Raw genomic sequence first — 26,096 nt, 5'->3', positions numbered from 1 at the left:
GACTGACGACATGAGGAGAGACTGGATCAACTGGGCCTTTGTACATTGGAGTTTAGAAGAATGAGAGGGGATCTCATAGAAACACACAAAATTCTGACGGGACTGGACAGGTTAGATGCGGAAGAATGTTCCCGATGTTGGGGAAGTCCAGAACCAGATGTCACAGTCTAAGGATCAGGGGTAAGCTATTTAGGACCGAGATGAGGAGAAACTTCTTAACTCAGAATTGTGAACCTATAGAATTCTCGACCGCAGAGAGTTGTTGATGCAAGTTTGTTAGATATATTGAAGAGGGAGTTAGATATGGCCTTTGTGGCTAAAGGGATCAAGGGGTATGGAGAGAAAGCATGAAAGGGGTACTGAGGTGATGATCAGCCATGATCTTATTGAATGGTGGTGCAGACTCGAAGGGCCGAATGGCCTACTTCTGCACCTATTTTCTATGTTTCTATGTAACTAAATTGATTTTTACTCTTATTTTGGGGATTGGATTCTGCAAATGTACTTTTTTCCATGGAAATTGTAAGTCTGTGGCCTTGTTAAATCAGCAGGCCAAGAAGAGATAGAACAGTAGTTTCCATTTAGGGAAGGTCCTTGAGCATCTGCAGGTACTCCCAAGATGGGCAAATTATCAACCAGTCAGTTTTTGAGATTCAGATTACCATCTTTGTCTCTTCTTGGACAGTACATGTTGGGAAAACTTGCTCTGGATTTCTATAGGTATACCTGTGGGAGCCTGAATGTTTTTGAAGAAAATAACTGCTCCTTTACCTTGACTCTCTTCCCTGTCCCGCCCTTTAAAAGCAATCCATCAAGTGCAAGTGACCAATTTAAACTTACGTGCATTGAAAATGCTAGTGGTTTAAAGCTGGGAGTGGCGGGAGGAGGGGGGTGGGGGTTGGGGTTGAGTGGTGTGAAGGAGACATGGAACCCAGCAGAATAGTTATTTAGTGTAAGGGTCCCTGCAGTTCAGTGCTCAGTTGGATGGTGAATTGTAGTTTGGGTTCAGTGACCAGAAGCTGCCAAAGATATTTTATGTAGATTCCAGTGATTAAACCAGATTGTTGTAGCAGTTTAATAAGAGTGGCTCATTTGCTGGGCAGGGAGCATGGTGCCGTACAATCCTTGGACTAGGATAATCGTTCGGATGGGATGTTAAATCAAGGCCCCATCTGCCCTCAAGATGGATGTAAAAGATCCCATGGCGCTATTCAAAGAAGACCAGCACCATGGTCTGGCCAATATTTATTCGTCAAACAACATCACTAAAAAAAAAACAATTATCTGGTCATGATATCATTGCTGTTTGTGGGACCTGGCTCTTTTGCATTGGCTGGAAAGTGCTTTGGGATGTCCTGAGGTCGTGAAAAGCACTATATAAATGCAACTGCAGGTATTATAGTTAGTCATGTCCTATGCTCCACTGTGTTCCCTAGGTATCTAATGGGCCACACAGCCACTTGTTAATTTGTTCGTCTTCTCGACCAAAACAGCTAGTCCCTTTTACAGGAAAAGATTCAGTCCTTCCGAAAAAAGGAGTCCAAACAGGTAAATGCACAATGTTAAAAGCTTTACTTGCAGTTAATACTCCAATTGCTTCTGAAGGTTAGACCGTAAATAATCCATCCATATTTAGTTACTGTACAGTCATTTATAATTGAGAACTGCTGTGGTCAACCTTGCACAAACACTAGCCAGGCAGCAGAACTGCTGCGGTGAATGTCCTAATTAATGGTCCATCGACAAGGGCGTTATGTTTTATGTGTTTGGAGCTACCCTTTGGTTTAAAGTCTGGGGATCATGTTGAAGGTATCCTGCAATCTTATTATTGTACCAGCAAATCCTGTGGGCTGTTGCAGGGATGCTCCGAAAGACCCAGATACTGTCAGATTTGGCCAACAAAAAGTAGTTGCCGTTTCAGAGAAAACATTAATTTCTCTGGAACTAGATACCGACACCAGATAGGCTGGCAGAGACCCTGAAAAGAAATCTACTTAACTCTTGTTTCCTCATCTCTCTGCAATCAGTTCCCCCGCCCACCAAACTGTAGGAGAGGACTCGAGGGAGGGACTGTATCCACTTGTTTCAGTTTTAGATCGATGTGTGCGCATGTGGTAGAGCCTCAGCTCTGACTTTCCCTTCACAGGTACACCCCTCCTCCCCCACCCCCCCACCCCCGCAAGGTTCATGAAGCAGTTTACAATCTTTCACAAAGCATTACTGCTTTAACAGTTTAGAAAAAAAGAGGTTTTCACCATTGCTGTGCTTGAAGACGTTGGTTCAAAACCATCAGTTCTGTACTATTTGGTACACTTTCTATTTATATGCGACAGGTGGACTTGATCTTTGAATTGAGTCTCAATGTGCAAAGTCCCCATCCAGCCTGGTATAACCTGAAACCGATTACATGTTTGTAGTTCTGAGTTACCAATTTTATTTTGTTGGTTTCTCTGATCTCTCTGCTGTCTCATTTGTGGATTAGGCAATCACTGTGTAGGTGAATTAAGAACTCTTGTGTGTAAAGGAAAGCTATCTACTTAACTATGAAATGTTAAATTCCCCACCCACTCGTTTGGGGAAATAATGGTTCAAGGTAAGTTGTGAATTGGTGCTAATTGGTCTCGTTTCAAAATGTGTAAGACTGAAGATTACTGTTAAAGCTTTGTATTCTCCTGTTGTCCTCAGATGATTAAAAATGTGAAGTTTCCTTTTGGAGTAATTGATATTGCACCTTTTAAAATATGTACTTTAACTAATGCAAATAGCTATTAGATTTCATCTTTTAGCTTCAAATGCAGAAATCTGAACAAACTCGATAAACTTACGAATATGGAATTTATCACCAGTGAGGACAAAACCAAATAACTCTCGTGTAATATTTGAGCAAATGTGAAGAGTTTGTAGTCCTTAAATCCCAATTTTTGGTAAATATGGCAATTAATTCTATTTAAACTATTGTCTGGAAGGATTTTAGTTGTGCCAGTATGAAGGGCTGTTGTATGTCAATAGAATAATAGTTGTCTGCAGCTGTTTGTGATGAATGGAGCTCTGTTTTCAGAGTGTGCACTGCAGGCAAAAAAGAATAATCTAGTGTACAATTTTCCTTTCCCTTTCATTTTTGTAGAGTTGCTACCCAAATTCAGTGTTTTGTGCAATTAAGAGCATAAATATTGGCAAATTACTCCCTTCCCTTCTGGCCGAGAGGAAGCTAACTATTGTAATGCTGGTGATGCTGTCCAGTTTAGATCAGTTGTCTCGGTCAAACACAATGGGCCGGAATTTGCGGTCAGAGGCATACCTCCGGAGTATGCCTCCAACCTGATTTACTTTTTATAAATCCACTCCTACCTGCTGGCTGCTGGGCTTCGGAGACTTCAGATCCTGGGCCTGCAGATGTATGCCCGCGTAAAGGCCCACAGATCCCAGGGATGCAGGCAGTTCGGAAGTATCTCTGGAATCACGTGGGCCAGCTCCTCTGATTGGAAAGCAGAGGGCTCAACAAGATGGATGCAGAGAGGATGTTTCCACTCGTGGGGGAATCTAGAACTAAGGGGCATAGAATAAGGGGTTGCCCATTAAGAACTGATATGAGGAGAAATTTCTTTTCTGAGGGTCGTGAATCTGTGGAATTCTCAACAAAAGTGACATTTGGGTCGGTGTGGATAATCTGTCAAGGCGAACCTTCCAAATGCCAGGATTTCACGCGTGCAGAAACCTGGAACTTGCGGGGCCTTTTACAAGGCTTATGATAGCATATGCTGTCATCGGCACCCCAAAATCTGGGCCATTGTTTGAACCTGAGACTGCATTGGTCTGTGGCTCAGTACCTCCCTAAGTGGTGCATTCACCCACTAGGCCCTCAAGGAGCACTGTTTGTTATTATCTGATAAATCTGATTTTTTTTTAAAATTGAGAAACGTTAAGGTGCACTGACAAGAGCCATAATGAAAGATAACAGCAAAATTGTAAAGAGTAGAAGAGGAGGTAAATTAGGAAGTATTGAATATTAGACCAGTCGATTGTGACAAAGGAAGCCCTGATGGAGATATGGTGTTCACGCTTTTGAAGTTGCTGTGATTATGTTCAGATAGGGATCCAGTGTGAGAAGCACTGGATGAAGTGCTTATTGTATTCAAGCAATAGAAGCAAAGCAGAACAAAGCTTATCAGCAGCAACTTCACTGTGTTTTTAAAATTTTAGGTTGTAATCTAAACTCTTGAGATTACTGAATTTTAATTACTCTTGATTATCCATTACAGTATGCTTCAGCACCTACTTATTGGTTGGGCCATAATTTAAAGCGACTAATCAAAATGTAATTTTGAAATACTTGTGTTTGTCTTTTAAGGTATTTCAGTAGTGCTCACTGGGCAAGAGAAAATGAATGCAAAACCTAATTTTTATATTATGCTCTCTAATAGCTTGACTATTTCATACTGTCCAGTGCTTTAGGTCATTAACATGCTTTCTAATAATATAACAGAGGATTAAGTTGTCAGTTAACATTTTTAAAAATGTACCTATTGCATTGGAAATGGCAGTTGTGATCTTATTTATTTGTTGTTGCAATCAGCAAGGCTCATGTTTATTGCTCACCCTTAGTTGCTTTGAGGTGGTGGTGGTGTTGGGCCTTCTCCTTGAAGCACTACAGTCCTGCTCCCACAATAGTGTTAAGTAGAGAATTACAGGATATTGGCCTAGCGATAATGGAACAGCAATGTGTCCAGCTCAGGACAGTATGTAACTTGGAAACAATGATGTTTCCCACAACTACTGCTGCTCTTCGTGGTAGAGGTTGAATGGTGGGGAAGGTACTGTTAGACTCCTCACACTTGGTGTCAGCGGCAGCTATTATTGGCTTTCCTTGCATTCTGCTCTTGTATCCAGGTTTTGACATCTGGAGTTATATTTTTCTGGCAGAATTCAAACCGAGCACCAGTGAAGAGATGACTGGATGCCACAATTAATGACTCTATCCATCACTTTACTGATTGGAAGGACATTAATGGCGCATTAATTGGCTGGGTTTGATTTATCATGATTTTTGTGAGTGGAACATACCTGGGCAATTTTCCACATTGACAGTCAACCACACCATCCTTTTCCAATGCCTTTCCTTCATTGTCCAGCTTATTGGGCTTCCCTTGCTTGGTTCCACTCTTACCTATACAGTCAAAGTCAGAGCATCTCCAGCAATTATTTTTCTTCCTGCACCATTACCTCTATTCTTGGGCCCCATTTTTTCCACATCTACATGCTACCTCATTGACAAGATCATCCAAATGAGGTCAGGATCCACTCGAACGCTCTCAATACCCAGCTCGCTCTCCACCACCTCTCTCGATCCCTCCATTCACTCTGTTTTCAGCCTGCTTGTCCGACATCCAGCGACCTGGGCGAGCCACAGTCCCCTCCAAATTAAACATTGGGCAGACGAAGACAGAGCCAAAATTTTCGGCCCCCACCACAAACTTTGTTTTCCTATCTTGGGTTGGACCATGCTGTTCACAATCTTGATGGTCCATTTGACAGCTGAGCTTCCAAACCAATATGCTTGCCATAATAAAGACTGGCTATTTCCACCTCCATAACATCACCTATCTCTGCCCCTGCCTCAGCCCATCTGCTGCCAAAACCCTCCTCGTGCCTTTGTCAGACTTGACTATTCCAATGCTCTCCTGACCACCCCCTCATCCCCCACACTCCAGAAACTTCAACTCATCCAAACTCTGCTGCCTATAAGCAATCCCGCTCCAAGTTCTGGTCATCTATCATAGAAACATAGAAAACAGGTGCAGGAGTAGGCCATTCGGCCCTTCGAGCCTGCACCACCATTCAATGAGTTCATGGCTGAACATACAACTTCAGTACCCCATTCCTGCTTTCTCGCCATACCCCTTGATTCCCCCCTAGTAGTAAGGACTACATCTAACTCCTTTTTGAATATATTTAGTGAATTGGCCTCAACTACTTTCTGTGGTAGAGAATTCCACAGGTTCACCACTCTCTGGGTGAAGAGGTTTCTCCTTATCTCGGTCCTAAATGGCTTACCCCTTATCCTTCGACTGTGACCCCTGGTTCTGGACTTCCCCCAACATTGGGAACATTCTTCCTGCATCTAACCTGTCTAAACCCGTCAGAATTTTAAACGTTTCGATGAGATCCCCTCTCATTCTTCTGAACTCCAGTGAATACAAGCCCAGTTGATCCAGTCTTTCTTGATATGTCAGTCCTGACATCCCGGGAATCAGTCAGGTGAACCTTCGCTGCACTCCCTCAATAGCAAGAATGTCCTTCCCCAAGTTAGGAGACCAAAACTGTACACAATACTCCAGGTGTGGCCTCACCAAGGCCCTGTACAACTGTAGTAACACCTCCCTGCCCCTGTACTCAAATCCCCTCGCTATGAAGGCCAACATGCCATTTGCTTTCTTATCCGCCTGCTGCACCTGCATGCCAACCTTCAATGACTGATGTACCATGACACCCAGGTCTCGTTGCACCTCCCCTTTTCCTAATCTGTCAACTTTAGATAATAGTCTGTCTCTGTTTTTACCACCAAAGTGGATAACCTCACATTTATCCACATTACACTTCATCTGCCATGCATTTGCCACTCACCTAACCTATCCAAGTCACTCTGCAGCCTCATAGCATCCTCCTCGCAGCTCACACTGCCACCCAACTTAGTGTCATCTGCAAATTTGGAGATACTACATTTAATCCCCTCGTCTAAATCATTAATGTACAATGTAAACAGCTGGGGCCCCAGCACACAACCTTGCGGTACCCCACTAGTCACTGCCTGCCATTCGGAAAAGTACCTATTTACTCCTACTCTTTGCTCCCTGTCTGACAACCAGTTCTCAATCCACGTCAGCACATAACCCTCAATCCCATGTGCTTTAACTTTGCACATTAATCTCTTGTGTGGGACCTTGTCGAAAGCCTTCTGAAAGTCCAAATATACCACATCAGCTGGTTCTCCCTTGTCCACTCTACTGGAAACATCCTCAAAAAATTCCAGAAGATTTGTCAAGCATGATTTCCCTTTCACAAATCCATGCTGACTTGGACCTATCATGTCACCTCTTTCCAAATGCACTGCTATGACATCCTTAATAATTGATTCCATCATTTTACCCACTACTGATGTCAGGCTGACCGGTCTATAATTCCCTGTTTTCTCTCTCCTTCCTTTTTTAAAAAGTGGGGTTACATTGGCTACCCTCCACTCGATAGGAACTGATCCAGAGTCTATGGAATGTTGGAAAATGACTGTCAATGCATCCGCTATTTCCAAGGCCACCTCCTTAAGTACTCTGGGATGCAGTCCATCAGGCCCTGGGGATTTATCGGCCTTCAATCCCATCAATTTCCCCAACACAATTTCCTGACTAATAAAGATTTCCCTCAGTTCCTCCTCCTTACTAGACCCTCTGACCCCTTTTATATCCGGAAGGTTGTTGGTGTCCTCCTTAGTGAATACCGAACCAAAGTACTTGTTCAATTGGTCTGCCATTTCTTTGTTCCCCGTTATGACTTTCCCTGATTCTGACTGCAGGGGACCTACGTTTGTCTTTACTAACCTTTTTCTCTTTACATATCTATAGAAACTTTTGCAGTCCCTCTTAATGTTCCCTGCAAGCTTCCTCTCGTATTCTATTTTCCCTGCCCTAATCAAACCCTTTGTCCTCCTCTGCTGAGTTCTAAATTTCTCCCAGTTCCCAGGTTCACTGCTATTTCTGGCCAATTTGTATGCCATTTCCTTGGCTTTAATACTATCCCTGATTTCCCTTGATAGCCACGGTTGAGCCACCTTCCCTTTTTTATTTTTACGCCAGACAGGGATGTACAATTGTTGTAGTTCATCCATGCGGTCTCTAGATGTCTGCCATTGCCCATCCACAGTCAACCCCTTAAGTATCATTCGCCAATCTATCCTAGTCAATTCACGCCTCATACCTTCAAAGTTACCCTTCTTTAAGTTCTGGATCATGGTCTTTGAATTAACTGTTTCATTCTCCATCCTAATGTAGAATTCCACCATATTATGGTCACTCTTCCCCAAGGGGCCTCGCACAACGAGATTGCTAATTAATCCTCTCTCATTACACAACACCCAGTCTAAGATGGCCTCCCCCCTAGTTGGTTCCTCAACATATTGGTCTAGAAAACCATCCCTTATGCACTCCAGGAAATCCTCCTCCACCGTCTTGCTTCCAGTTTGATTAGCCCAATCTATGTGCATATTAAAGTCACCCATGATAACTGCTGCACCTTTATTGCATGCACCCTAATTTCCTGTTTGATGCCCTCCCCAACATCACTACTACTGTTTGGAGGTCTGTACACAGCTCCCACTAACGTTTTTTGCCCTTTGGTGTTCTGCAGCTCTACCCATGTAGATTCCACATCATCCAAGCTAATGTCCTTTCTAACTATTGCATTAATCTCCTCTTTAACCAGCAATGCTACCCCATCTCCTTTTCCTTTTATTCTATCCTTCCTGAATGTTGAATACCCCTGGATGTTGAGTTCCCAGCCCTGATCATCCTGGAGCCACGTCTCTGTAATCCCAATCACATCATATTTGTTAACATCTATTTGCACAGTTAATTCATCCACCTTATTACGGATACTCCTTGCATTAAGACACAAAGCCTTCAGGCTTGTTTTAGTAACACCCTTTGTCCTTTTAGAATTATGATGTAGTGTGGCCCTTTTTGTTTCTTGCCTTTGTTTACTCGGCCTTCCACTATTGCTTTTTACGTTTCTACCATCTGTTTCTGACTCCATATCACTTATGCTCGCTGAGCGACAGTGGCTTCCAGTTCCACAAAATCTAAAATTTTTTTTATCCATGTGTTCAAATTCCTTCATGACCTGGCCCCTCCCAATCTCTGTGAACTTCTTCAGCCCTCAAAGAATTCTGCATTTCTCCAACATTGGTCTCTTGTGCATCCCCCACTCCCATCAATCCACCATTGGTGACCATGCCTTCAGTTGTTTATATCTTAAGCAATGGAATTCCCTCCCTAAACCGCTCCATCTAACTCTCCCTTTTTTTAAACCCACAAAGCTTTGTCATCCCGCCTAATAACTCCTCCTTTGACTCTGTTGATTCATGATTAAATACACTTCTATGAAGCGCCGTGGGAATTCTTTCTACATTTATAGCTGTATAAATGTAATTGCTGTTCTTGTCATTGTTGGGCAGATGCCAGTGTCATAACTATGCTGGAACCCCTTGGTTAAAGGGGCAGCTAGCGCAGGACTTCAGCATGATAGCTGGAATGTTGTCAGTGTCCACAGCCTTTACTGTGTCCAGTCTGTTCCGCCACTTGTCATGTGGAGCGAATCATGTGACATTAGGATGTGGCTGAGTGCACTTGATATTAGCATCTATGATGGTGGAGACCTCAGGAGGAGGCTGAGTAGGAGCATTCATAATGTGCATTCATTATGTGCTAAAGTGGTGTACATTGAATAAGCAGGCGGTTTGAAATTGTGGATTTTAAAAAATTCACACAATGCATTTATGTTTTTGCTCTTATATTTGTGAATGTTATTTGTATGGTAATCCTTCCATCATGTTCCTTACCATACAGTAAAATGCTAAACATGTACCCCTTTACTTTGGAAAGTGCACAAAACTATGTATTACCAAAAGAATAGACCAAGATTATGATGTGGAGTAGATTCCAGGTGATGCAATGATTCAGCCAGTTCTTTTGGGTGGGAAGGAAGAGTTTTGTTTCAGAAGATCTAAAGATAAAATGAGAATGTGACTTGCACTGGAATATTTGGAGGGGAGGATATTAATACCAAATATTCTTCTAGAAAAAAGACGTATGGTACACTGAGAAAAAAGAACATACTCTTTGCTCTGTAACTAAATGGGACTGTGCACTCTGTTACTAAGGAAACACTACTGATTGGCTGTGTCTGCATTCTGTGTTTGGTAATGGCATAAAGAAATGGAATTCTGAAATCAATAAAGTTAAGTCTTGACTTATCTTATTAAACAAACAAGATGGTCAAATACTAGTTATACTGAATGCCATGTCAGCGGTATAACACCAGTTGATAAAATAGCTATAATCTAATGATTACAAATTCGAGCTTTGTAATATGATTGAAAGCATATTTAAAACTTTTTCTTGTGCATAGTTTTTAAATGAATGGCAGTGAAAAATCTTGATGCCATTTGACTTGTGCTGTAAAGCTCATGGTAAACTGAAAATGTTGTGCCTGTCTTGTACAGGACCATCCATTATAACATTTTTGCTAAATATCAACATTGTCTCAACTTTTAAAGCATTTTAGAGCTCATTTTCTCCTACTTTGTGTTGTTAGTCAGTGTAGCCTTGGAATTGTAACTTCAGTGCAATTTGGAAAGAATCAACTATTACTTAATACATGGTTTTGGCTAGGGATCAAGCTGTTGGCCATTGTCTTTTTGATTTAAACAAATTTGAGAAATATGTAATGTTTTCGAACACCTTTTGCACTGATTTGATAAAAGAAACCACAAAATGCTGCTGTGCAGGTGTTGAGAATGTTGATAGCTGATTGAGGGAAGCAGATGGCTTTAGTCAGTGGCATCAAGCCAAAAGAGCAGGTGCTGGTCATGTGACTGCTGGTTACCAGGGTAATCTTATTGCTCTTGGCCTGCAGATGAAAGGAAAGGGGCCCCAGTGTTCAGCTGTAGTATTGTATAATTTGTGGCAGTTAGAGCGGAAATAAACGCTGGAAATGAAGTTTCATGGCAAGAGAAGCTGATGGCAGTGTTTAGTAAATACTAAAGTAATTGGTGTGGAAATTGTGCTGAAAATTAAGTGAAATGGGTTTTGGCTATGTAAGAGTTTGGTGTATGGCTTAGCATGCCTTTTTGTCAATCTTTTAGTCATTAGACTTTAGCACTACATAAAAATAAGAAAATGAGTTCCTTGAACATGGATATTCCCTGCAGTTAATGTTTTTTAAAAGCATTTTTCATGATAGGACACAATCCATTCCAGTACAGTGGGATAGACTGGTAGATCTCAATTGGACCCCAGGTTTGTTTTGTGATGCCACCCATTTTTTCTATTGAAGGTGGTATATCCAGTTAACAGTAAAGAATGGTTAATCAGTAGAAATTTTCCTTTGGGTTTCCACTTTTCCAATATTACTAGTTAGCTGGGTGAGTGTGTCAGGGGAAGTTCAGGTAGTCATTTTCATAGCAAACTTCGAGAGTGTGCAACCCAGGGGATACAGAGAGGGAGGATAAATTGCATCGAAATATAGGGGTGTCATATCCTTCCATGTAAATCAGCTTTCTGATTCTGCAGTTGCAATACCCACAAATAATAGCTTACCCTACCTAGGGGATTTGAGTACAGGGGCAGGGAGGTGTTGCTACAGTTGTACAGGGCCTTGGTGAGGCCACACCTGGAGTATTGTGTACAGTTTTGGTGTCTCAACTTGAGGAAGGACATTCTTGCTATTGAGGGAGTGCAGCGAAGATTCACCAGATCGATTCCCGGGATGGTGGGACTGACCTATCAAGAAAGACTGGATCAACTGGGCTTGTATTCACTGGAGTTCAGAAGAATGAGAGGGGACCTCATAGAAACGTTTAAAATTCTGATGGGTTTAGACAGGTTTGATGCAGGAAGAATGTTCCCAATGTTGGGGAAGTCCAGAACCAGGAGTCACAGTCTTAAGGATAAGGGGTAAGCCATTTAGGACTGATTAGGAGAAACTTCTTCACCCAGAGAGTGGTGAACCTGTGGAATTCTCTACCACAGAAAAGTAGTTGAGGCCAATTCACTAAATATATTCAAAAGGAAGTTAGATGTCGTCCTTACTACTAGGGAGATCAAGGGGTATGGCGAGAAAGCAGGAAGGGGGTACTGAAGTTTCATGTTCAGCCATGAACTCATTGAATGGCGGTGCAGGCTAGAAGGGCTGAATGGCCTGCTCCTGCACCTATTTTCTATGTCTATGTCTATATAGTTTGCTCGTTTGATTTTAGTTTGAAAAGTACCAATGTAAATCATTTGAAGAGGAGAAATAATAACCATGTTCCTTTGTAGATGATTTTTAATTCAGAAGTATATCATGAATACCCAAATCAATTATTTGGGTGAATGGAATTAATTCTTCAGTTTTTCTTGAGTATCACCTCCAATAACCAGTGAGAAGAGCCCATGGACGACTTTGTCTCAAGATTGAGACCATCCATCTGATCAGCTTTCTTTGCCACTTCCCTTCCTTCCCCTAGCCTACCAGGCCAAACTTCCTCTAAGGTTGCCCACTGTTCTAGAACTGAACTCTAAGCTATTTCCAGTTTCTCTACGATCTCCCCTCATGACCTTTCCGCACTCATCTTGTCCATGCGACCCACTTCCTGCTCCCTTGACATATTCTCACGAAACTGCTGACCACCCAGCTTCCTTTTCTGGCTCCCATGTTAGCAGACATTGTTAATGGTGTTCTGTCCTCTGGTACTGTCCCCTTGTGTCAAAGGCCTGTGCGAGGTCAAAGAAGGCCATGTACAAGGCTTGGTGTTGTTCCCTGCATTTCTCTTGTAATTGTCGCGTTGTGAAGATCATGTTCATTGTACCCCGTAGTGGATGGAACCTGCATTGACACTCTGGGAGGAGCTCTTCATCCACGGAGAAGACGGTTAAGGAGGATTCTAGCGATGACTTTCCCAGCGGCCAACAACAGGGAGTTTCATATATGTAGTTGCCGCAGTCTGACACTGTGAACTGCGAGGGACTATGGAGCGGCGTCCTCTGTTTCGGCTGCCCCCAAAAGTTTGTCTCCATCCTCCGCCTGCTCCACGACGACATGCAAGCCGTGTTCCTGACCAATAGATCCACCACAGACCCAATCCATGTCCGGACCTGGGTCAAGCAGGGCTGCGTCATCGTGCCAACCCTCTTCTCGATCATCCTTGCTGCAATGCTCCATCTTGCACTCAACAAGCTCCCCTCTGGAGTGAAACTAAATTATAGAACCAGTGGGAACCTGTTCAACCATCGTCGCCTCCAGGCTAGATCCAAGACTGTCCCAACCTCTGTCATCGAACTACAGTACGCAGACGACACTTGTGCCTGCGCACATTCAGAGGCTAAACTCCAAGCCATCGTCAACATCTTCACCGAGGCGTACGAAAGCATGGGCCTTACACTAAACATCCGTAAGACAAAGGCCCTCCACCAACCTGACCCCGCCGCACAGCACTTCCCCCCCCCCCCCCCCCCGGTCATCAAAATCCATGGCCTTGGACAACGTGGACCACTTACCATACCTGTGGAGCCCACGATCAGAAAGGGCAGACATCGACGATGAGGTCCAACACCACCTCCCAGTGCATCAGCATAGCCTTTGGTCGTCTAAGGAAGAGAGAGTTCAAAGACCAGGCCCTCAAATCTGGCATCAAGCTTATGGTCTTCAGGGCTGTAGTGATGCCCGCCTTCCTAGATGATTCAGAGACGTGGACCATATACAGTAGACATCTCAAATTGCTGGAGAAATACCACCGACGATGTCTCCGCAAGCTCCTGCAAATCACTTGGGCGTTGGTGCGTCTATCCTCCCGTGTTCTTGATCAGGCCAACATCCCCAGCATTGAAGCACTGACTACACTCAATCAGCTCCGTTGGGTGGGCCACATTGTCCGCATGCCCGACACAAGTGCTCCCAAATCAAGTGCTCTGCTCGGAACATCTACACGGCAAGCGATCCCAGGTGGGCAGAGCAAACGTTTCAAGGGCACCCTCAAAGCCTCCTTGATAAGGTGCAACATCCCCACCGACACCTGGGAATCCCTGGCCAAAGACTGCCCTAAGTGGAGGACGAGCATCCGGGAGGGCACGAAGCACCTCAAGTCTAGTCGCTGAGAGCATGCAGAAAACAAGCGCAGGCAGAGGAAGGAACGTGCGGCAAATCAGTCCCACCCACCCTTTTCTTCAACCACTGTCTGTTTCACCTGTGACAGACTGTAATTCCCGTATTGGACTGTACAGTCACTTGAGAACTCACTTTTAAGTGGAAGCAAATCTTCCTCTATTTCAAGGGTCTGCCTATGATGGTGACTGGCCCCTTCTCCTTCAAATCTGCCGTCATCACCTCACAAAACTAACCCTTAACCCCTCCATCCTTGCAAACTACCGCCCCATCTCCAACCTCGCTTTCCTCTCAAGTTCTTGAACGTGTTGTCGCCTTCCAAATCCGTGCCCATCTTTCCCGGACCATCCATGTTTGAATCCCTCCAGTCAGGTTTCCACCCCTGCCACAGTACTGAAATGGCTCTCATCAAAGTCACAAATTACATCCTTTGTGACTGTGACAAAAGTAAACTATTCCTTCTCTACTTGTCTGCAGCCTTTGACTCAGTTGACCGCTCCATCCGCCTCCAAGGCCTCTCCACTGTTGTTCAGCTGGGTGGGACTGCACTCTCCTTGTTCCATTGTTATCTATCTAATCATAGCTAAAGAATTACCTGCAATGACTTCACTTCCTGCTCCAACATAGTTAGTTACCTTTGGTGTCCTCCAAGGATATGTCCTTGGCCTCGTCCTATTTCACATCTACATGCTGCCCTTCAGTGACATCATCCGAAAACACAGCATCGGTTTTCACATGTACGCTGACAACATCCAGCCCGACCTCACCACCACTTCTTTCAACCCCTTCAGTCTTTAAATTGTCAGACTGCTTATCTGACATCCAGTGCGGGATGAGCAGAAATGTTCTCCAATTAAATATTGGGAAGACCAAAGCCATTGTTTTCAGTCCCCGCCACAAACTCCGTTCCCTAGCCTTTGACTCCATCTCTCTCCCCAGCATCTGTCTGAGGCTGAACCAGACTGTTCGCAACTTTGGTGTCACTTGATCCTGAAATGAACTTCCGACCACATATCCGCGGTATAACTAAGACCGCCTAGTTCCTCCTTCTTAACCTCACTTGTCTCTGTCTCAGCTCCTCTGCCACTGAAACCTTCCATGCATTTGTTGCTCTAGACTTGACTATTCCAAAGTACTCCTGGCTCGCCTCCCAAGTTCTACCCTACGTAAACTTGAGTTCATCCAAAACTCGGCTGCCCGTGTCCTAACTTGCACCAAGTCCTGTTCACCCATCACCCGTGCTCACTGACTTACATTGGCTCCCGGTTAAGCAGCGCCTCGATTTCAAAATTCTCATCCTTATTTTCAAATCCCTCCATGAGCTTGCCCCTCCCTATCTCTAATTTCCCCCAATTCCTCCCTAATTTTTGTCTCCTAACATTCATGGGATGTTTTACTATGTTAAAGGTGCTATATAAATACAAGTTGTTGTTGACATCATCATCATCACAGGCAGTCCCTCGAAGCAAGAATGAGTTCACGGATGTTTCAATGAAGGACCTAATATTCCAGATCCCAAACTACATCTTGGAGGGTGGAAGATGCCTGTGCTTGGAATTTTTTTTTAACGTGTGGTGGTCGTTGCACACCAGCCACCACACGGGCTTGATGGAGTTAGGTCTTGTTCCAGTGGCAAGGATTACTGAAGACGGCTGGAGACCAGCTCTCCTGAACGGACCGAGCGCGCACACATATCGCAGTGTGGGCTGGCCCGTTCTGCCCCTGGGCCCCCTCCTCTTCTGGACCCCAGACGCACGCCTCTCCTGGGCCCCATTCACTTGAGTAACAAGAAAACTAATCCGCTAAGTGTACTTTTCCAACCGGTTCTGTTTAGTTTGCATACTGGTGAATTGTCCCCAGTTTATAATCGACTTCAAAAAATTAAATAACCAATAAAAATTCCAAGCAGAAAAAGCTCAAATTCCTGCCGGCTGTCTGAAAAATCGAGTGAGAACTTGGAGATCTTCAATCTGTTGCTTAATAATGACCAGTTGCGTGCCACAAACTACATTCCAATGGACTAAGCTGGATTAGATCTGTAGTGTTTGATTATATTGAATTGTATAGTCTTTTCAGTCTCATTTATAACCACCTGATCGTCCAGTACTTTTCTAATGGAGTTCATTGATACTGGATTCACTGCTTTTGCTACTCTGTAGGCCCCAAGTTTCGACATGATTTGCTCCTGATTTTTAGGAGCAACTGGTGTAGAACGGAGTATCTTAGAAATCGGAATTCTCGTCGTTTAGTTTGCTCCAGTTCTAGTCAGTTAGAACAGTTTCAATTTGGACCAGAATTTTTTTTTCAAAAGGGGGCGTGTCCGGCCACTTACGCCTGTTTTCAAAGTTTCGTCAGTGAAAACTTACTCCAAACTAACTTAGAATGGAGTAAGTGAAGATTTTTGTACGCTAGAAAAAACCTTGTCGACACTTTCGAAAATCAGGCGTAGGTTACAAATCGGGCGTAGGGAATGGTGGGTGTGGGGGGGGGCGGGGTTTAAAGGGACGTTTACAAACATTAAACACTTCAGTTTTACAAATAAAGAGCCATCATCAATAATAAATGATAAATACATCAATAAATCAACCAATAAATCAATCAAAAAAAATAAATCATTTAAAAAAAATCAATAAATAAAACATTTTCTACTTACCGACTGCAGCACCGGGAGCCCTCCAACAGCGTGCTGGGATGCCCCCCCCACCCCCAGTGTGTCTCTGTCAGTGTCTCTATCTCTCTGTCTGTGTGTGTCTCTCATTCTCTGTCTGTCAGTGTCTGTGTTTCTGACAGCGAGGGATGGGGGAGAAAGAGGAGGAATGGGGGAGGGAGGGAGGGGGGGGGGAAGGAGATTGCGGGGGGGGGGGGGAGAAGGAGAAGGAGAAGGGGGAGGGAGGCTGAACGGGCCGGGCCCGAGACTTCGGGCAGGGCCCATCCACAGCACCAGATTTACAGGTAGGTGGAGTTGGGTCGGGTCGGGGGGAGCGCGGGTCGGTGGGGGGGAGGGAGGGAGGTCAGGTCGGATCCAGTCCGGGGGCGGGGGGGGGAAGTCGGGTCGGTGTCCGGGGGAGGGGGGGGAAAGAGAGCGGGAGTCGGGTCGGGTCCAGTCCGGGGGGGAGCGGGAGTCGGGTCAGTGTCGGGTCCGGTCCGGAGGCGGGAAGCGGGAGTCGGGTCGGGAGGAAGCAGGAGCTGGCTGTGGGAGGAGCCTTATTCACACAGCCCCAGTGAGGCCGTTTGGCCAGGGCTAGGGGCTGCGTGCTTCGGCCCCTCCCACACAGTTTTGGGCGCCAGGAGCTACTGCACATGCGCGCCCACTGTCGCGCGCATGTGCAGAGGTCCTGGCACTGTTTTCAGCGCAGGGACCTGGCTCCGCCCCCTGCAGCGCTGCGCCGAGGGCCAGAGGACCTGCAAGGAGCTGGAGAATCTGGAGGGTTTTTTTAGGCGCAGTTTGTGGCGCGGAAAACGGGCGTCCAGGTCGGGACTGCGCCGTTCTAGGCGCGGCTCGAAACTTGGGCCCTATATGTGCTACTTTGAGAACTCTGGTTTCTGGTTACAAATCCTAAATCTAAGGTGGGGAATGGGGGAGAGAGTCGAGGTTTTCACTCTCAATGTTAACAATGAAAAACAAACTTTATTGGAACATTCCTCAAGTTAAAACTTTTCAAGTCATTTTATCTATGGTAAATCAAGTAGAATTGGAAAGTGTTAAACTTGTAATGGTTTGCCATTGTTTTTTTATTTCAAATTTTGGAGATTATCCTCACAATGTAACATGAGTAATAAAATTCAAGAAATTCTAGTGAGCTTCCTACGCTGTAAGATGTTGAAGTCTGCTGAACCCCAATATCTAGTTGTGATCTGATTTGTGAAACATACCTGTGAAGACCACACAAAATCCCCATTTGTTTGGGAGGTTTTAAATTCATAGTATTTTTTTCCATTGTATACTAGTCATGGTTAATAAATATATTCAGGGGTATTGCACTTCTGTTGTAGGCAGGTGATGAGATATCATTTGAAGGGGGTTTCATTTTCAGCACATTTGTAGGTATCTGCAGCGTTATCTGGCTTCTACAAAGGAAACCAATGTGCATTTCTTCCGACACGTATTTTTTAAAAATTGCTTTGATATTTTACTCTTGGCATTCCAAAGCAGATTGTCCTCGAGTACTGTTCCTCTACCCCTTCAAATCTGCCATCATCGCCCCCTCAAAAAACCCATTCTTGACCTCTCTGCCCTTGCAAACTACTACCCCATCTCCAAACTCCCTTTCCTCTCAAGTCCTTGAACATATTGTCGTTTCCCAAATCTGTGCCCATCTTTCTTGCAGCTCCATGTTTGAACCCCTCCAGTCAGGTTTCTGCCCCAGTTGAAGCACTGAAACAGCCCTCATCATGGTAAACTCTTGCTCCTCATGCTTCTTGACCAGTCTGCAGCCTTTAACATGGTTGACCACCCCCATCCTCCAACACCTCTCCTCCATTGTCGAGCTGGGTGGGACTGCCCTCTTCTGGTTCCATTCCTATCTAGCCAGTCGTAGCCAAAGAATTACTTGTAGTGGCTTCTCTTCGCACTCCCGGTTTCTCTTCCCATTCCCGGTTTCTCTATCCTTGGCCCCCTCCTATTTCTCATCTATATGCTGCCCCTTGGCAACATCATCTGAAAAGGCAGCAGATTCCACATGTACACTGTCGACTCCCAGCTTTACTTCACCACCGCCTCTTTCGACCAGTCCACTGCTTCGGATTTGTCACACTGCTTGTCCGACGGCTAGTACAGGTTGAACCTCCCTTATCCGGAACCCTCGGGACCTGGCCTGTTCTGGATAAGGGATTTTTCTGGACGAGGGGTGGTCACGTTAAATTGGATGGTACAGGTACTGAGCAAGGGGATATTGGGGCGGGGATGGGGAGGGCGGGGATGGGGAGGGCATGGATCGCGAGGTCAGGCTAACGATTGTGGGAGTCAGCAGCGAGAAAGGACTTCAATTTGTTCATGTCGGAGTTCTGCGCATGCGCCACCCGGTGGCCGGGAATGGTTCTGGAAAAGGGGTGGTTCCGGATAAGGGAGGTTCAACCTGTATTGGATAAGCAGAAATTTCCTCCAATTAAGTATTCAGACCAAAGCCATTGTCTTCCTCTCCCTGGCCACTGTCCGAGGCTGAACCATCTGTTTGGAACCTTGGTGTACTATTTGACCCTGATCTGAGCTTCTGACCCCATACCTTCTCCATTGCCAAGACCACCGACTTGCACCTCCGTAACATCACCTGGCTCTGCCCCTGCCTCAGCCTCAGCCCATTTGCAGTAGAAACCCTCATCCATGCCTTTGTTATCTATAGTTTTTACTATCCAATGCTCTTCTGGCTGGCCTCCTTCCTACCTTGCACCCTCTGCAAACTTGATCTCATCCAAAGCTAAGCTGCCCCTTATCCTAACTCGCACCAACTTCCATTCATCCATCACCCCTGTGCTTGCTGACCGATATTAGCTCCCAGTTGAGCAATGCTTCGATTTTTAAAAATTAATTCTCACCCTTGTTTTCAAATCCCTCTATGGCCTCGACCCTCCCTATATCTAACTTCCTCCAATCCTATAACCCTCTGAGATCTCTCTTACTCCAGTTCTGGCCTCTTGCTCATCCCCTAATCTTTTCACTCAACCATTGACGACCCTAAGCTCCGGAATTCCCTCTCTAAACCTTTTCTACTGCCTCGTTTAAGAAGCTCCTTAAAACCTACTACTTTGACCAAGCTTTTGGCCACCTGTCCTAATAGCTGCTTATGTGGCTCGGGTGACCAATTTTGTTTGATAACTCCTGTGAAGCACCTTGGGATATTTTACTACTTGGCACTATATAAATGCAAAAACAAGTTGTTGAATAAATCTTCTAAAATCTATCCTTCAATTGTCAAAACACTTTGTATTAAAAAAAACTGACCAAAAAAACAAGTGTCCGTCTGCATGTGCAACTTGGTTGCCACTTCAGAAGCAAGCCTTTTTTTGTTTTTCTTGCATTGAGTCTTTGTGCTCTCCTCTTCTATCTCTCTCCAATTATGTGACCTTTCACCTTTTTAAGGAGTGACTTAAAGGAGGAAAGAGGTAGCGAGGTGAAGAGGGTGAGGGAGGGAATCCCAGAGCTTTCGGGCCTTGGCAGCTGAAGGCATGGCCATAAATGGTGGAGCGATTAAAATCGGGGATGCTCAAGAGGCTAGAACAGGAGGAACACAGATATCTTCGAGAGTTGTAGGGCTGCAGGAGATTAGAGATAGTGAGGGGCGAGGCCATTGAAAACAAGTATAAGAATATTAAAATTGAGGTGTTGCTTAACCTGGACAGAGCCAATGTAGGTCAGCGAGCATATAGGGGTGATGAGTGAACGGGACTTGAAGGTTTCAGCAGCAGATAAGCTGAGGCAGGGGCGAAGTCGGGCGATGGAAATAGGGGGTGATGGTGTAGATATGTGGTCTGAAACTCGTCTCGTGATTCAAATGAAATTTATATTGAGTTCTCAAAGCAAAAGATCTGTATAAAAAGAGTTTGGTTCTGTGTTCTATATGCTTTTGAAAGCGCACAAAGTTCTGTGTATCTTAATTCTCGTTCATCTTTCAAAAAAAGTTGAGTTTTGAAGCAAACGGCCTCCAATTAATTCATTGACAATTTAAAAAATAAACTTTCTAATTGCTGATGTCTAAGACCGAGCATAAGTGACTGAGGCCGACAGTGTCTTTCCTCATCCTAATTTGATACCCTCTTTTTAAAGTTTAATTTTAAAGCAAATAAAGCCTTTTTTAAAAATAGATAGGGAAGAGGTAAGGAGAGGAAAAAGGAACACGAGAGCAAGGAAGTAGGTGGCAAGCATGAGTGAGGGGGGGAAGGAGATGGAAAGGGAGTCACTGAGGGCAACTTTTCCCCCACTAGCCTCATCAGAAAATGCAGCCTGGACCTGTCACTGGCTCCTCTCCCTGCAACACCACTACAAGACCCACTACTTCCCATCTGACAGCAAAGATTATAGCTGGAAATTGAAGCAGGCAGAAGGAGTAGCAAAAAGAATATTGGTCCAGCATTGATCTGCTAATCGGATATAATTTCTGCTAAATGCACTTAGGAATGAACATGATACACTTCCAGGTGCATAAAATCATTGCACGGTGACTTTTTCTACAGTTTATCATATCTCATGAAAATTGGATGTGGTAGTCTAATTGGGCACCCAGTTTCATAATCCTAGTACTAATAGTGCATTGCAGCTTCTCTTAATTAATATAATGATTTGAAATTATAAAATGTAAGATTGCTTAATCACTTTTTCTTGGGGACCCTAGAGGTTGCTGATTGTGTTTGTGAATATTTATAGAAACAGGCCAATAGTCCAGATATCATTTTGTAAATCTTGGATTTATTTCTAGAATTTTTAACATTATGTATACAGGTAATACAATGAGAGCTTGCAGTAGAGTTGCCTCTTAAACTGAAGTTCTTTCAACCCTCAGAAATGGAATGCTGAGCATTAAAGCTGCCTTATTCAATTCCAGGGTTGAATGAATGTTTTTATATTGAAGGAGAAATGATAATTATGGATTGATGGCAGGAACAATTCATCATCACTTGACTTATATCATTTTTTTCTCCATCTTCCATCCTTTGGCTTCTTTGTCCATTTCTGTGTCCGTAACAGGCTTTTTGCACTCTACAATGTTTACAAGCTTACACTTCAGATTACACCATTTAAATATGGTGTCTCCCATTACTAGAAAAAATGTATTTAAACTGTGCTATGAATTGAATTAAATATAAATGGCAGTTATTGTTATTTGAGTACTATTTGTCAATTTTGTTTGTTTAAAAAATCCCTTTTTCTGGTAATGGTAGGCACTGGATTGAAGATGAGGATTGCTTAGAAGCTGGAGCTAGCCTGAAGAGATGGCCAGGGACAGAGAAGAAGCGTCTAGGTCAGATCAGGAAGAACTGAAATAAGCTTGAGAGCCTAGAAGGAATTCTATCAGGTAGACAGAAATAGCATGAGGGATGTTTGATCACAGAGAAGTAGAAGAATTGTGTAAACTGTGTCATCAATGTGTTCATAAATGTGCACTAATGCCAGTCCTATTAAATTGATTCTCATTGATCAAATAGGTGGAGTCTGTATGTGTTGAGTGAATTCACACCTCTGAAAGGAGTGTGATCTCCATATACTAATGTAATGCTCTGCAAACACTTAATACATGTGTTTCTTCTCTCCATCTCCCCTTTCCTTATCATCTGATGTCCGCACCTGGACATATGTTTTGCAGCAGGACCTGTTGGATAGTGACCCATCAATGGGAACTCTAGTGGAAGTTTTTTTAATCCATCTGTAATTAAAGGACTCTAAAGCCCAGTTTCAGCACTCCAGTTGCTGTACTGGCTGTGTCAATACAGACCAGGAATTGAACATGGGAACTTAAGGTTATTATAGCTTCGTACTGCACCCAAGTGATGTCTTTACCCGCAAGGTCATTCGGGAGCTCTCTTTCTTTTTTGAAGATATTAACTTATATGGAGTACAATTCCATGAGTGCCGGTAGCCTTTTGGTACCTTATCAAAGTGGTGACCACTTGTGTGAGCCTCAGCAAGCTAATTGACTATAGAGGGAGGTATTTGTGGGGGGTGGGGGGAGGGGGAGAAAGAAAGAGAGAATATAACATAAGAATTAGGAACAGGAGTAGGCCATCTAGTCCCCCGAGCCTGCTCCACTCGAGAGAGAAGGGAAATAATACCAGCCAAACAGAGAAACTGTTTACAGGATGTAGTCAATGTATTCACTGAGGCATATGAAAGCATGGGCCTTACGCTTAACATCCACAAGACAAAGGTCCTCCACCAGCCTGTCACCGCTGCACAGCACTGCCCTCCAATCATCAAAATCCACAGCGCAGCCCTGGACAACGTGGACCATTTCCCATATCTCGGGAGCCTCTTCGCATCAATGTCTGCCTTTGTTGATGAGATTCAGCATCGCCTCCAGTGCACCAGCGCAGCCTTCGGCCGTCTGAGGAAACATGTTTGAAGACCAGGCCCTCAAATCTACCACCAAACTCATGGTCTACAGGGCTGTAGTAATACCTGCCCTCCTATATGGATCTGAGGCATGGACGATGTATCGAAGGCACCTCAAGTTGCTGGAGATATATCAGCAACGATGTCTCCGCAAGATCCTGTAAATCCCCTGGGAGGACAGGCGCACCAACGTCAGTGTCCTCGACCAGGCTAACATCCCCAGTATTGAAGCACTGACCACACTCGATCAGCTTCGCTGGGCAGCCCACATAGTACGCATGCCAGATACGAGGCTCCCTAAGCAAATGCTTTATGCGGAGCTCCTTCATGGTAAATGAGCCAAAGGAGAACAGCGGAAACGTTATAAGGACACCCTCTAAGCCTCCCTGGTAAAGTGCGACATCACCACTGACACCTGGGAGACCCTAGCCGCAGACCGCCCGAGGTGGAGAAAGTCCATCTGGGAGGGCGTTGAGCTCTTCGAGTCTCAACGCAAAGAGCATGAGGAAGCCAAGCGCAGGCAGCGAAAGGAGCGCGCAGCAAACCAGCCCCACTGACTCCTTCCCTCGCCGAATGTCTGCCCCACCTGTAACAGGGTCTGTGACTCTCTTATCGGACTGTTCAGCCATCAAAGAACTCACTTTGGGAGTGGAAGCAAGTCTTCCTCGATTCCGAGGAACTGCCTATGATGACAATCCTGATCTGAAAGGCTTAGTTCTACAGTGGCTACTCCATTTACAATCAACCAATGAAAGAAAGAAAGTGCCTTTCATCACCTGAGGACGTCCCAAACGCTTTACAACCAATTAAGTAATTTCGAAGTGTAGTAACTGTTGTAATGTAGGAAATGTGGCAGCCACTTTGCACACAGCAAGCTCCCACAAGCAACAATGTGCTAATGAATAGAGAATCTGTGTTTTGTAATGTTAACCGAGGGAATAATATTGGCCAGAGCACCAGGGATAACTCCCCTGCTCTTTGAAATAGTGCCATGGGATTCTTTGCATCCTCCTGAGAGCAGGCAGATCCTCATCCAAAATACAGGAGGGAACTTTGTGCTTGTTTTTGCTGTTTTAGCTGTTCCATTCAGTAGGTCAGACAGATGGGTAGTTGGGGAGCCCTGTATGTGGAAATGATGTTGAATTGGGTAGGCTACACCTATTGTGAGTAATCTAACCGATGTATGAGAGTCTCCATGTTTAAGTAGGAGCAATGCGAAAACAATAGAAATGCAAGTAGGCCTATAATTATCTAACTTTACCATCTGATTGTACTGTTATTGCATGTTTGGGATTAGATTTCTTTGTGGGGTAAAATACTATTTAAAAAAAATCTAATGGAATCTTAAAGTATTATTTGGAATATTATGAATGGTTTTGATTACTGTTCTGCTTTATACTAACTGATGTTAATATTTTGTAGCAACAAGAAAAATGCGCCAGAATCAACTGTTGGAAAGAAAAAAGGCAAAAGGAAACATGAATCTTCTCCTGAAAATTCAGATATGGACAAAACACCACCTCCATCTCCACAGGAAGATGATGAATTGGGGGTACAGGTGAATGCAATCTTTAACTTGAACAAGTATAAATTTAAATTTTAGGTTTATGAGAACGGTGCATGCACAATACATGATTACTTGAATACTAGCAGAGACCCCAAAAAATCTGCAGTCAAATTAGTATCTTTATTGCAACAGTGCTTGTTTAGACTGTTGTCTTCTTCATCTATAGAATCAACTCTGGTGCCCTCCTTTTTTCTCTCACTCCCTTTCCTGCTTCCCTCCTGCCCGTTTCTCCTCTCCTCCCCCTCTCCCCCCCGACTTCTCTCTCTCGCTCTCTCGCTCGCTCTTTCTTTCCCCTCCCCCCCCCCCCCCCCCCCGCACGCACTCTCACTCTCACTCTCTTCTCCCGCCCCCCCACCCCCCACTCTACAGCAATGCCCGGGGAGACCCAGCACCTATTGGCACTGCCGCATCCACTGCCGCCGCCTCATTGGAGCAGACCCATCGCTCCCCACCCTGATTCGTTGTGAAGCCTGGTGGGCCGTGATCGGCCATTGGTCGGTGCAACTCTGTGCCCCTGCCCCAGGACAGACAAAAACGGACTGCTATTATTATAGATTATGACCTCCATGGGCTTTTTTAAAAAAATGAAATGGTTAGTGCACTGCTTTATGTTGCAGTTGGTTTTAACTTGTTATTATATTCATCAGGTAAATATCCTTTGCTATTAGCCATGATGGGTTACTGTGGGTGGTCTGTGATGAGATGGTGAAGTTGCTATTATAAACCCGAATATTTTGAGAACCAAAATACTGCGAATGCTGGAAATCTGAAAGAAAAACAGAAAACGCTGGAAACGCTCAGCAGGTTGGGCAGCATCTGTGGAAAGAGAAAGTTAATATTTCCAGTTGTTAATCTTTCATTCTTTTGAGAAATGCTGGTCAAGGAAATCAGAGGGTTTTCATTAACTGCATTTGTTTATGCCTGCAGTGTCCTGTTTTTTTTTAAAAAAAGATCCATCCACAAGAAGGGTGTGGGGGGGTGGGAAGAGAGGGAGACTGAGTGGGGTGGGGGGCGAGAGAGGAGACTGGGTTGGGTGGGGTGCGGGGGGTAGAGGGAGACTGGGTTGGGGGGGGGTGGGGGGGGGGGGGGGGGGGGGGGGGGGGGGGGGGGGTAGAGGGAGACTGGGTTGGGTGGGGTGGGGGGGGAGAGAGGGAGACTGGGGTGGGGTGGGGGGGGCAGAGAGGGAGACTGGGTTGGGTGGTGGGGGGGGGGGGGGAAAGAGGGAGACTGGGTTGGGTGGGGTGGGTGGGGGGGGGGAAGAGAGGGAGACTGGGTTGGGGGGGTGGGGGGGGGGGAGAGAGGGAGACTGGGTGGGTGGGTGGGGGGGGGGGAAGAGGGAGACTGGGTTGGGTGGGGTGGGGGGGGAGAGAGGGAGACTGGGTTGGGTGGGGTGGGGGGGGGGGGAAGAGAGGGAGACTAGGGTGGGGTGGGGGGGGGGGGGAGAGGGAGACTGGGTTGGGTGGGGTGGGGGGGGGGGGGAAGAGAGAGGGAGACTGGGTTGGGTGGGGTGGTGGGGGGGAGAGAGGGAGACTGGGTGGGGTGGGGGGGGGGGGGGGTGGAGAGGGGGAGACTGGGTTGGGGGGG

At 45.1% G+C, this 26,096-nt stretch overlaps 1 protein-coding gene across 2 annotated transcripts in view; it reads left to right on the top strand.

Moving 5' to 3' along the window:
- The window catches only part of chd7 (chromodomain helicase DNA binding protein 7), a 346,350-nt gene that overhangs the window by 110,575 nt on the left and 209,679 nt on the right, over positions 1-26,096 (top strand). For both annotated transcript variants that reach the window (XM_070891933.1, XM_070891925.1), the window contains exon 4: positions 24,368-24,503. In XM_070891933.1, coding sequence (XP_070748034.1) covers positions 24,368-24,503 — 136 coding nt within the window. The remainder of the gene's footprint in view (positions 1-24,367; positions 24,504-26,096) is intronic.

The sequence above is a fragment of the Pristiophorus japonicus genome, chromosome 1 (assembly GCF_044704955.1).
Source record: "Pristiophorus japonicus isolate sPriJap1 chromosome 1, sPriJap1.hap1, whole genome shotgun sequence".
NCBI lineage: Eukaryota > Metazoa > Chordata > Chondrichthyes > Pristiophoridae > Pristiophorus > Pristiophorus japonicus.
The sequence above is the reverse complement of the archived record's forward strand: the minus strand, read 5'-3'. Positions and strand labels throughout refer to the sequence as shown.